Source organism: Vigna umbellata, chromosome 3 (assembly GCF_029865625.1).
Source record: "Vigna umbellata cultivar VRB3 chromosome 3, Vumbellata_1.0, whole genome shotgun sequence".
NCBI lineage: Eukaryota > Viridiplantae > Streptophyta > Magnoliopsida > Fabales > Fabaceae > Vigna > Vigna umbellata.
In genome coordinates, this window is record NC_142167.1 from 17,798,833 (window position 1) to 17,812,991 (window position 14,159).

The window sequence follows — 14,159 nt, forward strand, 5'->3', positions numbered from 1 at the left end:
AAATTAACTTTATAAAATCGATTTGGAAGATCATATTTATGTTTAGTTATAAAATTGTTTTATTTTTGTTTGATTTAGAATCTTCAATAAGACACGACATATTTTTTTTAATATGGTATATATGAATTTTAAAGTCAATATTTTTTAAAGTCTTACATGTTAGGAATTTAAACCAGTCTAAGTTTTACAAAGTTTTCATTAAATAGAAATAAAAAAAAGAGTTAAATATCTTATAAACATGAAAACCCATTAATTTATTAATTTAAAATTTTAGATTTTGAGTAGTGTTAATTCTGGTTAGATCAAGATCTCATTAATAAAATTTGTTCTCGATAAACTAACATTACATTGAAATTAAAAGCTATTTGTATAGGATATTTGGCTAAATGTTTTTGAAAAAGAAATTGTATAAACATAAACATTGAGATGCGAAATTATGTTCTTATGGTGTAATTTTCAATCTTATAAGAGTCCCACAAAGTTTGTCTTAGCTGAAATTTATGTGGTATAAAGTTTTGTCCCGAAGTTGAGAAAATGTATTTTTGAAAAGAACGGATAATGAAATGGTGACGAGTAGTAGATAAAATCGAAAAGATAATGATACTTTAACAATATTTTTTCTACAATATTTTATTATCATTTACGTGTCATTATGTGATTGGTTCATATTGGTGTTTATGATTATTATTATTGATTGTTGAGTAATTTTGAATCAATCATAAAATGACACATAGATGATGTTAAAATGTTGTCAAAAGAATTTGTGAAAGTATTATTATCCAAATCGAAATGATTGAGGGGAGAAAGTGTGGTGGTACGTAGTATGTGTGGTATGGTTTGGTTTGCTTTTTGACGCCCCCACTTTACCCCTCATCACCCTCATGCAATGGAGCTAACCATGTCCCACTGTCATCTTCTTTTCTGATATGTATTTCTCATGCACGTGCATGCCTCACTTTCTCTTCTTCATGCATAGAGAGAGAAGACAATATGAAGGATTAAGGCTGCAATTTGGTGCCTTTACAACTAAAATTTCGGAAAATTAAGTGCTAAAAGCTTTTGCCATGAAAATGAGGAAAAAAAAGCAGGAAGCTGTCAAAACAGATAGGGAATCAGATTCCAACACCACCAACCCTCTCATCCAATCAAACCTTTCTTTAAACCTTCAAAACTCACCCTTTATTATCTCTACCGTTTTCTTTCCCTTCTTAAATCTCTCCAAAACTATAACTCATATCCCAACTCATTCAAATACAAACTTATTTCTTTACATCACATCAAAATATATATATATATCACCACTCAAATTTATTAATTTAGATTACAAACTAATTTTATCATTTGCAAAATTTTCTATTTCAAAAAATTATATTGTATTTATTTTCCATAAATACTTGAGAAACTACACTTCTTTTATATCACATAACAGTATCATATGTTATATCATTTGGTGAAGATATTGTATCTATAGCTAGAAGATATTTACCATATATAAGTGAAGTGAAAGCAAATCAAAGCCATTTAGAATTTATTCTAATAAAATTTATTATTTTTTGAACCTATTGTATCATTTGTTATTGGAGAAATTTATTGTTTGTTGGACCTGTCATGTTAATCATTATTATATCGTTATCGAATAATCTATTAACATTTAGTCTCATATTTAAGATATATTTATCTTATTATAAAATGTGTGTTAAAAATTCTACGTCAATTAAAAATAACAAAAATTTATAGTGCAAAAATAAATATAAATCTTATTTTACATATTCATTTTACAAGATTTAGTTAAACTTAAAGTATATATATATATATATATATTTGTTTTTCTTTTTGGTTGTGTAAAAAAATTGGTTTTGAATACTTGACATGGCGTATCCAAGATTTGAATTAAAATCAGGAGGTTGTTAAACTAGAAAAGTCCTTACTAATGGATTCGCCTGTTCAATAATGAATATTATAACCAATCGAAACATTTTTTTATGTAATGTTATAAATTTATTTAGCCCTAAAATTTATATTCATTATATGATTGATTTCCCTTTTTTCCCGTACGTACGCCTAACTTTGAAAAAATTGCTTGTAAATTTACGTGACATTTGACACTAGTTAAAATAATTTTCATTTTATATTTTTTTCCTTAGGCTAGCCTTATATAAGAGTAGATCCCTAAAGCACAACTCTAATGATGGTGTTTCCCTTAGATCCACAGCAAAATATATATATATATATATATATATATATATATATATATATATATATATATATAAAGAGAGAGAGAGAGAGAGAGAGAGAGAGAGAGAGAGAGAGATGGTCAACATATATATCGTTTTCATTGATCACATTTTATTTTTAAAATAATCAGCTAAGAGTTTTTTTTTTCACACAAAAGTGATAATAAGTTCCCCTTTACAAAAGAAAGACAATTTGAATGCTTTACGTCTACTGAACATTTTAGAGCAGTTTTTTTTGGTGGACGTAATCAATGAAGTGCGTTTAATCAAGAGTGTGTGTTGAATTTTAGCATTTTTAGAGCATAGTTTGTGTCAACTTTCTCATTCTTTCACTTTCAGTCATATTGAATTTTAATATTTAGTATACAGTTATTCAGAAAATAAAAAAAATAAAAGTCTTAGTCCCTCGTGACAATATTCAAATAAAATTGACCGTTGTATATGATAAATACTATATATTTTTATAAATAGTTATAACCTATAACATTAAAAATAAATTAGCACTTTTTGGTTTGTCAAAAATTTCACTAGTTGAAAAGAATTTAAATTCAACACTAAAGTCTTCTAACATCAATATTATGTTTTTTTCATAAAAAATAATACTTGATAAAAATATAATTTATCACTAACATTATTATCTATTATTACTCGATTGATTGTAAATTTTGCATACTAACTTTTGCATAGGAGTGTTTTCAACCGAAATCCGTCACAAAAAAACTTGAACATTTCAAATATCTTAAAACTAATAAACAAGATATCACAATAATTGTATAACTGTTCTCTCTATCTTATTTGTATGAATAAAATTATTTATTTATTTGCAATAATTCGTATTAGTTAATTTGGTGAAAAATATTTTTATGGGCTTTATTACTATGGATAAGATATTTACTCTATCAATATTCAATAAGCATCTTTCAGACAGACATGTATACCAATTGGTCAAACGAGAATTCATTCTCCTTTATCTACTTTCTCCTTCCTTAACAAGCTGCTAGTTGTCCAATGTTATATAAATATGGATTTCCAATGCCTCGTTTAGACAGAAATTGTTGATAAAAAGGGTGAAAATAAATCAAGATGATTGACGCCTACGTCAAAACATTTCTAAAAATGTATTTAACTAAGAAGATTACTCTTTGATTCATTTTTATATAACGTTTATTTATTCTTAACATACTGATTTACCATATAAAAAGTAGTATAAAAAAATTATACCATAAATTTGAAAATTACATATTTATCGGTATAAAGCTAATTATACATAAGCTTAATTTTATAATGAATATTTAAAAATACAGATTCTTAAATAATTTAACAAGAGTCCTTACCATCATGCAATTTTCAGTTTACATGTTTGTTCTAATATAGATTTTAGAGAAGGTTAGTTCAAGCCTTTTAAATTATGCATATCAAACAAAGAAGCAAAATTTAATATATGTATAATGCAAGTAGTAGATAGATTCTAACCATGATATTTTAAAATAGACATTAAGGAGATTTGAATTCGTTGACTATTCACTCTAATATTACTTATTAGATTTATCAAGAGATTCATTTATTGGATAAATATATTATTATTCAAATTTGAGTGCAATCACATGAAATATTGATATCACTCTTTATCAAAAATTTTAAAAAAATAAATTAACGAGTCTCTAACTTTATATCGTGTTTAACTTTCTCATTTCTATCTAATGTGATATTTTGATTCACGTTTAAATTTTCAACCGCACTTTTAATATCAAATTTTAAGATAATAAATTTAGGAATCTTTATCTTTATAAAATGTTCAAATTTTTTTATTTTTGTTTAAGACTTAAATTTATATTTAAATTTCTAACTTAAATTTTTAAGAAAGGTTATGTAATTTCAAACTCATCTTAAATTCCTTACTTTTGTAGCCACAATCACTTAGATAAGAATTGTAGAGGAGTTTGGAAGAAATGGTGTAAAATGCGTCACGAAATTAATCATGGAGTTAATGGTGGCAAGCTAAATTGTTTAAAACATTTAGATTTAATTATTTGAGTATTTTGGGACTCTGAGAGTATCCTATGCTAATAAAACTAAACTTGCTTTTTGTCACACTGCCCATTAAAAACACTTTATGACATAATGCTCTAAAAGTGGCTCAAGATTTAAGCGCAATTTCACATTATTAAATCAAGTGAGCAACTATTCTACAATTCCAAACCCAGAAAACTCTATCAAAATACCATGAACTTACCCTAAATATATTCTTCACTTTCTTAAAAACGGAAAATAACTTATCATAATTTTCTTATTTTAATTTTATATTTTACGAAAAAAAATTCATCACGTTCTTCCCCCCTTTCCTTATTTCGAATGGAACCATAACACCCTTTACCTAATAATCAATACCAGAAAAGTTAAAGAAACATGATTTGGAAGTAGAAAATGATAGAACAAACATGTTACATGGTTGATAGGAATTGAAAACAAAGAAAAGAAAAAGATAAGAGGAAGAAGATTGAAGACTAGCTACGTCCATATCGTGGAAGATGCATGGACACTATTTTTTTCTTATTTTTATATAATTTTTTATTGCATTTTTTTTCTCTAAATTTCGATGGCAACGTTTTTCATTTTCTATTATTTGTGTTCTTTGTATCCATGAAATTTGAAGAGTTGGTAAGTGTAGAAACGTAAGGAAAGTGGTGTAATAGTGGGCCCATGAATGGGTGACGTGGCAATAAGGATTCCCGTGCCGACCGTAAGCATCTGTTGATAAAAATGAATGACATTGATTCCTTGCAACAGTGCATTATGGTACACGACAACGCGCCTATGTTTGACCCCACACACTCCACTTTTATATATATCCGTTTTTATTTAATTAATGTTATTTTTTAATATCTTTTTCTTTACACTCATCCCAATTAAATTCGTGAGATATTTTAAACTAACACGAGAAATTTGGAGTTAATTTTAATAATTTATATTTTTTTATCAAAGAGATTGTAACTAATAATTTTTAAAGTAGTTTTTTATGCACTTAAATTTATTTTATGTATTTAAATATATTTTACTATTATTTTCTTCTAAATCTCACTAACTTGATTTTCAGTCTTTATAAAAGATTCTTTATTATCAATGTAATAATAATGAATTTGAATTATTTACTTAATTTTTACATTATTTCTCTGTAGAGTCTTATATTGATAATATTAATTTTGTTGTTTTAAAATATATTAAGAAATTTTTTATTATATATATATATATATATATATATATATATATATATATATATATATATATATAACCTCCCTAGAAGAGAAATGAAACATTTATACTCATAACAAGCTTTGGATCCAATAATTATTACCAACAAAATTTAATTCAAAATGTCTGAATATTGAATACTATTTAACTTTTGTAATAAAATGATTTTTTTTTTTAAATTTTTATACGTTGCCACTATACTAGAAATGTAACAAATGGTATTTCTAAAATATTGGTGGTTGTGGGATATAATATCCAATTAAATGTATACATTAATATCTATTAGCACTAACATAATCTAAAAGAAGACGATGTAGATAAATGAATTTGTTAAATACATAATACAAAAGGAGTTTAATTTTGAATAATTTCTTTTTACCATGAAACCCATTATTAAAAGAAGGCTTAAATGTTTACTTCGTCCTCATGTTAAGAAGAGATGAATTTCACTCGATTTAAAAAATGAAGACATTGAGTCCCTATGTTATGAAAAATATATGAATAAGGTCCACAAAGAAAGAACAAGTTCAACAAATCATAAAAAAAAATATGAACAAGAGAAAGAAAAAGCTGGACAGCAGAAGAGAGAAGAGAAAAAATACGGTCACATCAGCATGGACTTAACGCCGTTGCCGTCAACTTAACAGACATGACCTTATTCATACATTTTTCGTAATATAGGGACCAAATGTCTTCATTTTTAAAACCAGGTACTAAACAAAAATTCACCTCTTAACATGAGGACGAAGTAAGCATTTAAGCCTTAAAAGAAATATGAACATCTTATATATATTATGATTAGAAAAATATTGTTCATGTGAGGAAAAGACCGATGTCTACATGCATGCATGTCAAAAGAAATGAGAAGTGTATATTCTTTTGTTTCCATTGTTTTGTTAAGTTATTTTTTTTTCTTTTTGTTTGAACTTGTTAGTATAGAATAATGAAAAAAGTTGAATTCAAGATAAATGTTTATACTTTGGAATAATTATTGTCGTAACTCCCTTTGATACGTCACAGAATTGGAGCACTTTTCCATATATGATAAAACTTGGTGAATTTATGAACTGTGCGTAGACCTATATGCACTAAAGAAACAGGAAATTTTTTATATACACACAAAAACTGAAACATGTTACAAAAAGGGTACAAACTCAAACGTTAATCTCTCTATCTTCCCTTATTATTAAATTTTATTCACTTTTACAATTAATGGAATAATTTGCATGCACTAATTAAAAGAGAGAGAAAAAGCAAGTCAACGTTTTTGTATTTATATGTAATCTAGATTCTCTCACATTCACATTAAGTTTTAGAACAATTGGAAACTTCACTTCAATTTCTCTTTGGTGTAACACATTCTAACTACTCTTACTGTTTCCATTCCACTTCACTTTTGATTAATCTTATTCATTCAAGTCAATTCTCAACAACATTCTCGCATCAAAAGGTTGGTGAAGTGTAGTAAAATAAAGTATCATATTTAATACCATGACAGTTTGAAACCCCCACTCATTTTCAAGAAATTAGAAAAAAAATCTAAGTTGTCTGTTAGTGTTTTCAATTTAGAGACTCCTTTATATCTTCAATTTCTTTCTTTTTCGAATTTTCAGAGATTTTTTTAAAGAAATCTCAACGTACTTTTATTTTATATTTTACATAAATGTAACTTTTTATACTTAAGATTAATATAAGATTTATGTTTCTCTTTTAGGATGTTAAAAAATATTGAAGTATTCTGTCCACATGCTAGATTTCAGCTTTTCTCACTTGAGATTTTTTATCTCAAAAACTTTCTTAGTTCTTTCGTGAGAAAAATAAAATCTTTCATTGAGGTTTCTTCCATTTATATAGTTTGTATGAAGATGTTTATTACAATTTTTTTATAATTGTTGTGAATTTTGTAAGTTATTTGTTCCTCGAGTTATTTTTATATTGCAGTAGATGATGACGGTTATGATAAATATTTTTTTTATACAGTATTTAATGTAAATATCTTTTTGAAGAAACATTCTAATACTTAGCATACTCATCATACTTAGATAATCCTTTCATAGAGATAATTCACATAAAAAAATTTATGATGACATTTCTTACAACATCCTCTTGTTGATAAGAAAATATTCTCCACAAAACACACTAGAAACCATTTATAGGTCTTTGAATAGTATTAAGAAATGTTAAATATTACATATTTGATCACTGTTTTAAGTTGTAGTTTACGAGACAAAGGTATATATGCAAAATGTTTCTCCTTTTGTGGTTAATACTATGAAATGCAAAGATTACAAGTATACTATTATGTTATATGCTTTATTATAAAGCATTTAATCAAAATCAGAAGGTTTAATTTGTTGAATTTTTTTAACAATAATAATTGTTGATAAGTTTTGAAAATTACTTTCACCGCAAAAATTCATAAAATTGATGTGGGGATAGAATTACATGAACACTTTTTTTTTAATGTAAATATATCATTGCTGATTTTTAGGTTTTATACATTAACTTTTAAATCTTTTTTTCTTGCATATTTATATTTATCTTTTGTATGTATCTTATTATTGTATTTTGAAGGTGAGAATTCTGTAGCGGGATGTATTACTAGACCGGTGGTTATTTTCTATTTATACATTTTATACAATAAATATAAAATACCATCTTCTATATATAATTTTGAATTAGTATTAACTTAAAACACATTAATTTTTTTTTCATAATAATTTTTGTACCGATGAAAAAACTAATATATTTAATAGACATTAAAAACGAAAATAAATAAATCTCTAAATCTTAATCAAGACATTTTATTAAAGAAACTATATTTTTCTCTTTTCTATCGTCTAACATGTTTTCCTATTCCCGTGGAATAATTTTTTTTTCTAATTTAGCTTTTCTTCTTCAAATTCTACTACAATATTAAACATATAAATCTTTATTATATCATTGATATCAACAAACTTCAAAAACAATCACATGAAAAAATCAAACATTCTATTACCATTGTTACATAAACGAATTTCAAGAAAACAGCCACACTTATAGAGTATAAAAACACAGTCATAACAGTACTATGACATTCTTTTTTCATGTGCCCAATCATCAAATACTAAGGTGCAACCTTATCTCTTTCATTAACTTCTAAAAAATACACGAGACTATTAGGATGTACCGAAATAAGAATGTTATTATCAAAATCTTTAGGAATCTGAATTAAGACATTCAATTATGTCTTATTATTTTAGTGCTTAAAACAATTCACTTTATTAAACAATTCACTTTATTAAATAATTAATAAAAAATGTTCATTGCACATAATCTACTTTGGTAATGAAAAATTTGTATAATATGTATGCAGTTCTAGTTTGTATGGTCAGTGAGAACTATTATAATTATTTTAAGAGCATGAATCTATTTTTGCACAGTGGTGGATGGAAAATTGTACAAGAAAGTGGAACAAATCTTGGTCATTTGAAACAATATAGAAAAGCAGAAGAACAGTGATGTAACTGTGTATGCTAAGTTATCCTAAAAGAGCATGAGTGCATGATGAAGGTTAGAAGAAAATTTCTTATCGATGAAGAAACGACATTGATATATAGATATCCCATAATCATGTCATGGTTGCATTTCATTCCCTACTAATGTGAGTGCGACTGAGGCCCACTTACAAAAAGAATATGTTGTTTTTCACTCTACCAAATTTGGGGTCTCTGCACCCAAAAAAAAGCAAAAAATAGACAAAAGAAGCACGTTAATTAATCGACACCCTCAAATCTCAACTATTAATTATTGAACCATTAAAGCTAAGAGGCAACTAGAAGATTTTGTCTTGCGACTTAAAAAGATTTTCATGGATAAAAAAGTTGGATAAACACAGCATTTCATGTATACTCAACTCATAATGTTGGTGCTGTGCCCAAAAAGGATCTGACCACAACTTTAAGCCTTCAATTTACTCTATGGTGCTCAGCTTATCAAAAAGTAAAGCAATTAAAGAATACCACCAAATCAATTATATACATATATATATATATAACTAATGCATTATATATGACAATTTTGCAAACTTTCTTTCCCCTTTCGTGCTTTCTTTCTGAATTACTTGTCTCATCTTTTCTTTAATTACTCCACTTGCCGCATCCTTTGCAAATTCGCATTCCAAAAAATCTGACATATTAGTGGCTCACTCAATGCTGTGTTTCATTAGCAGACGCAAGATCATGGGACTGAAAACTGATATATATCTAAACGCAATGCATTTTTCTTTGACTGCTACTGTTTCTAAAATTATCCTTTAACTAAAAATTAATCTTTCGTAATATCTTAAGTACATGCATGCATGCTAAATTTGTTCAAACTTATCACTTCGATTATCTAGGCAAAGATTACTAGTTTTATGTAATCTGGGTCTTGTTAAAGAATTCATTTTCAGGAAGTTAGAAACTGTCAAATAGTTCATTTTGTGGAATTAACATTTTGCATGTCAGTCTCTTAAACGAGTGAACGAATTCTTTCCATTTTTTTTTTCTCATCTGGTACTTCCCAGTCATCGATAATTGTTGGGAAGAGATGCACTTTTTCTGATTGTTTTTAAGTCGCCTTTACAGTGCAGGGATGGTTTAATAACTTAACTTTATTGTTTATTTCTGAATACTTGGTTTTTTTTTTATGATGAAGCTATAGAAAGCTTTGGATCTTCAATCAGTTAATTAGGGTTTTTAAGTATATAAGCATGATGATAGAATAAGATTTAGTGGAAGGTTGTAGTCTAATTATGGTAATTATTTGAGGGTTAAGTTAATTAATAGAGGTTTGGAATTGATTATGTAAGCGGATTCCACCATGAGGCAGGAATAGACAGTGATTAGCAATATGAAAACTTTATTTTTAAAATTTGGGTTCCATGCATGGGAGCCACTATGCCCTTTTGATGAAGAAATTTACAGAGGAAGCCATTAAAAAAAGAAGCTTATAGGTTAAGAAACATCGTCCACTGAAAACCCTAAAAATAAATAAAACAAAAAGAGATGAGAATGAGGGAATAAGCGCAAAGTAAAGAAATTAAAGCCTCTTCCTGCTTTCTTTCCTCCACCCTCTTCCTCTTTAATGCTCTTTTTCCCTTTCTTTCTCCTCTCTGGTATTCCCTTGGTGTGATTCTCCACCATCTCCCTAAAGAGCCATCAAACTTTATAAAAGAAAAACATAAAAGCATTTGAACACCATGGTTTTCTCCTCTATTCCAGTCTTTGTAGATCCTCCCAATTGGCACCAGGTAAGGTTTTCCTCAATTTTCAGCCACAGCTTCTCATCCCTAAAAAGAAACTAAAAAAATAATAATAATTGCAAAAGATATAATTATTCCTATTCCCTGTAATATCTCCCTGAATATACCAGATTTTGTTTTCATCATACTAATTTCTCTCCTCCTTCTTTTTAATTCCTTTTGTTCTTGATCTGTTGTTGTTGTTGCAGCAACCCAACCATCCTCAGGCCAATGGCAGTGACAACACTCAGCTTCTTCCACCTTTGCCACCGCAGCAGACTCATGTGGGAGCTTCTGTGGGATCAATCAGGCCAGGTTCCATGGCTGATCGAGCTAGGCTGGCTAAGATACCTCCTCCTGAAGCAGCTCTCAAGTGTCCACGTTGTGAATCCACCAACACTAAATTTTGCTATTTCAACAACTATAGCCTCTCTCAGCCACGCCACTTCTGCAAGACTTGCCGGCGTTATTGGACAAGAGGGGGTGCTCTAAGAAACGTTCCTGTGGGTGGAGGCTGCCGTAGGAACAAGAAGAACAAAAGGAGTCGCTCTAAGTCTCCAGCATCATCTGACAAACAAACACTGTCTGGTTCTTCTGGTGCACTCCCCTCTGGTGGAAACACTCACGAGCTTATAGGCCAGTTGCCGCAACCACCGAACCTTCCCTTCATGGCATCACTCCAGAACCTGAACCGTTATGCTGTCGGAAACATGGGTCTCGGGTTGCGTGAGATTCACGGACAGAACGATCACATGGGTTTTCAAATTGGTGGCAGCGGTAATTCCTCTGCTGGTGGAGGAATGGATCAGTGGCGTTTGCAGCAGATTCCTTTCTTTAATGGTTTTGAATCTGCTTCAGCTGGTTCCTACCATTTTCAAAATGAAAGTATTGAAACACCTTCTGGTTTGGTTGGAGATTTAGCAACGAATTCTAGGGTTTCTCAGATGCCATCAGTTAAAATGGAAGAAAGTGGAGCTTTGAATTTGTCAAGATCACCACTGAACGTCTCAGAAAATAACCACTACTATTCATGGACTGATATGTCAGGTCTTTCCTCTTCTTCTGCTACTCATCTCTTGTAACTTTGACCATATCAGCATATACATATATATATATATATATATATATGTATTCACATATATATGGTCAATAACCCCATCATCCCAACTGAACTTCTTTGCTTGAATTGTTAACTACTTCGAAACGATCTCACACCATGGATCAAAGAAATTCTCAAACGAGATTTGGATGTTCCACCGAACACCTTGCCTTGACTTCATTCCAAGTTCCACTATCATCAGTTGACAGAAATTAACGCAGACATGGTAGAATTGATATCCTCTTCTTTGTAATTTCAATTCCAGTCATTGATTTATGTTTAAGTTTTCGTTTTGTTTTTCATCCAGTCGAGTATTCTGTGTACTATATACATGAGCTTGTTTAATTGTATAACTGTGTGTGCATGTAATGCTTTGTGTTTCTTTCTGCTGTCTGACACCTTATGACCTCATTTGCGTACAAAACTTTCTCTCAAGTAATTTCACTCCTTCTGCCAGCTACACATCGCGCTAGGTAGCTCAACACTTTCTTATTTTTTATAAGCGCCGGTTACTCAGCACCATCACACTGGTTTTCACCCACATAACACGATCTACCACACATATCAGAAAAGAAGAAAAGAGATTTTACAGTACTAAAGAATGTGCCACCCCACGTTGGCTTTAGCCCAAGCAGATGAATTTATTCAAATTTCATGCTGGAGCTAGCACTTTATTTTCCTATCTTGCAGACTTTACACAAGTTTTTTATTTTCTAGATTTGTGAAACATTCTTAATGCAAAGCAGTGGCATGCATATACATCCCATGCTGCATGCTAGTGTTTGTGATACGAATGTTTGTCATGCATCTTGGAATGGACATATAGCGGTAGCATACACAAGATAATTGAAGGTAAAAAGACCTAAGGTTCTGACACTGTATAGAGATGATTTATCGTAAGTAACTCTTTCCTACTTACTCATTCTTTTTCTCTTTAATCAATGAGAGTGTGAGTACTTTAGCAAACCTTTGCCAGTGCGCAGAAGCTGGAGTTAAGTTCTACTCACTCTCACTCCTTCTACAGTGTCAAATTCTTGGAAACTTGAGTGCGACAGTTATTTAATGTTCCCAGACCAAGCCTTCCTTTTCCTCAGTCGTGGTAAATTTTTCTTCCGACAAAGCTCTTTGTGTCGTACTTTTAGCGTAATAGAATTGGGTAAAAAAATTCACTAAGATACTTTTCGTGTTAATAATTAACGTGATGATATATACATGCCGTAAGAGCAAAAGATACAAGAACTTTTCATGCATTATTTAAGCAGGTTTTGATTGATTTCATTTTTGCGTGTTTCTTTCTTTATCGTTATGTAGTTATATTAATTAACGTGTGAGTGTTTGAATCTCTCTCTCTTTTTTTTTTTCATATGTACAACTTCTGTCTATTTCTGTCCTGGGATTAAAACTTGACACTCTTAAAACAAATTTCTCATGTGTTGATTTTAAATTACAAGACATGAAAATACGTAGGACTGAACTGAAAGAAGTAATGATTTGGTTGCATTCCAGAAAGAAGAAGGTTTTGTAAAGAATTTTGGAAGACACCAGACATGCATGAGTCAAGGGTCAAACATAAGTTGTTGTAATATGATTATGGGATTATGTTGATAAGATGGGACGTGCGTGTTTGTTTTGATTTGAGGTTGAAAGTGGAAGGCAAATGTAAGCATTGTAAGAAGACGCCAAAATCTCACTCAAAATCATGCAATTCTATATTCGACCAAACTGGGCTGGGTGACTGTTCTAGAAGTTCTTGAGCAGAATAATGCAAGATACAAAACATTGATTGTTAATTATGAAACTCCTTTTGGGCCATGTTAATTATGCAGTTGAATACGAAAGGAAAAGGAAAGAAAGAGATTCTTACGGTCAAAATAAGCGTGTGACCTTTTTCTACGTGTTGGGGTCACTTCTCATTATCCTACATCACTCTTTGGAATTAAGCTGAACAAAACACAGTCCATTCCACAAAGATCTTCCTCCACTAATAATTACAAACTTTATTGTTCTTATCCCACCATGAATATTAAATGAATTATCTAAAAAAAAATAAAAAGAAGTGGCATCATTGTGGTGATGATAGCTTTTGTAAGGACCAATGCATGGTACCTTTGAAGAAGGAAAAAAGCAACAAAAGAGTAACACAGACAAAAGCTCTCTCCGTGTCTTTGGACGTAGGCAGTAAATGGTCACCCAGATTCCAAAAATGTCGGTGCGTGTTGGTCTCAAAGAAGAAACATTTTGCGAGAGTTAAAGGGAAAGAAGGTAAGAGCAGTGTGGGTTAAATCTGCAGAGTTTCTCTGCTACGGTACGAACG

At 29.8% G+C, this 14,159-nt stretch overlaps 1 protein-coding gene across 1 annotated transcript; it reads left to right on the forward strand.

Moving 5' to 3' along the window:
- Positions 1–10,465: 10,465 nt before the first annotated feature.
- LOC124842209 (dof zinc finger protein DOF3.6-like) lies at positions 10,466–12,241 on the forward strand. Its single transcript, XM_047318646.2, has 2 exons — positions 10,466–10,755; positions 10,956–12,241. Exons 1-2 carry the CDS (start codon positions 10,705–10,707, stop codon positions 11,826–11,828), a joined length of 924 nt encoding a protein of 307 aa, XP_047174602.1. The 5' UTR covers positions 10,466–10,704; the 3' UTR covers positions 11,829–12,241.
- The last annotated feature ends 1,918 nt before the right edge of the window (positions 12,242–14,159 follow it).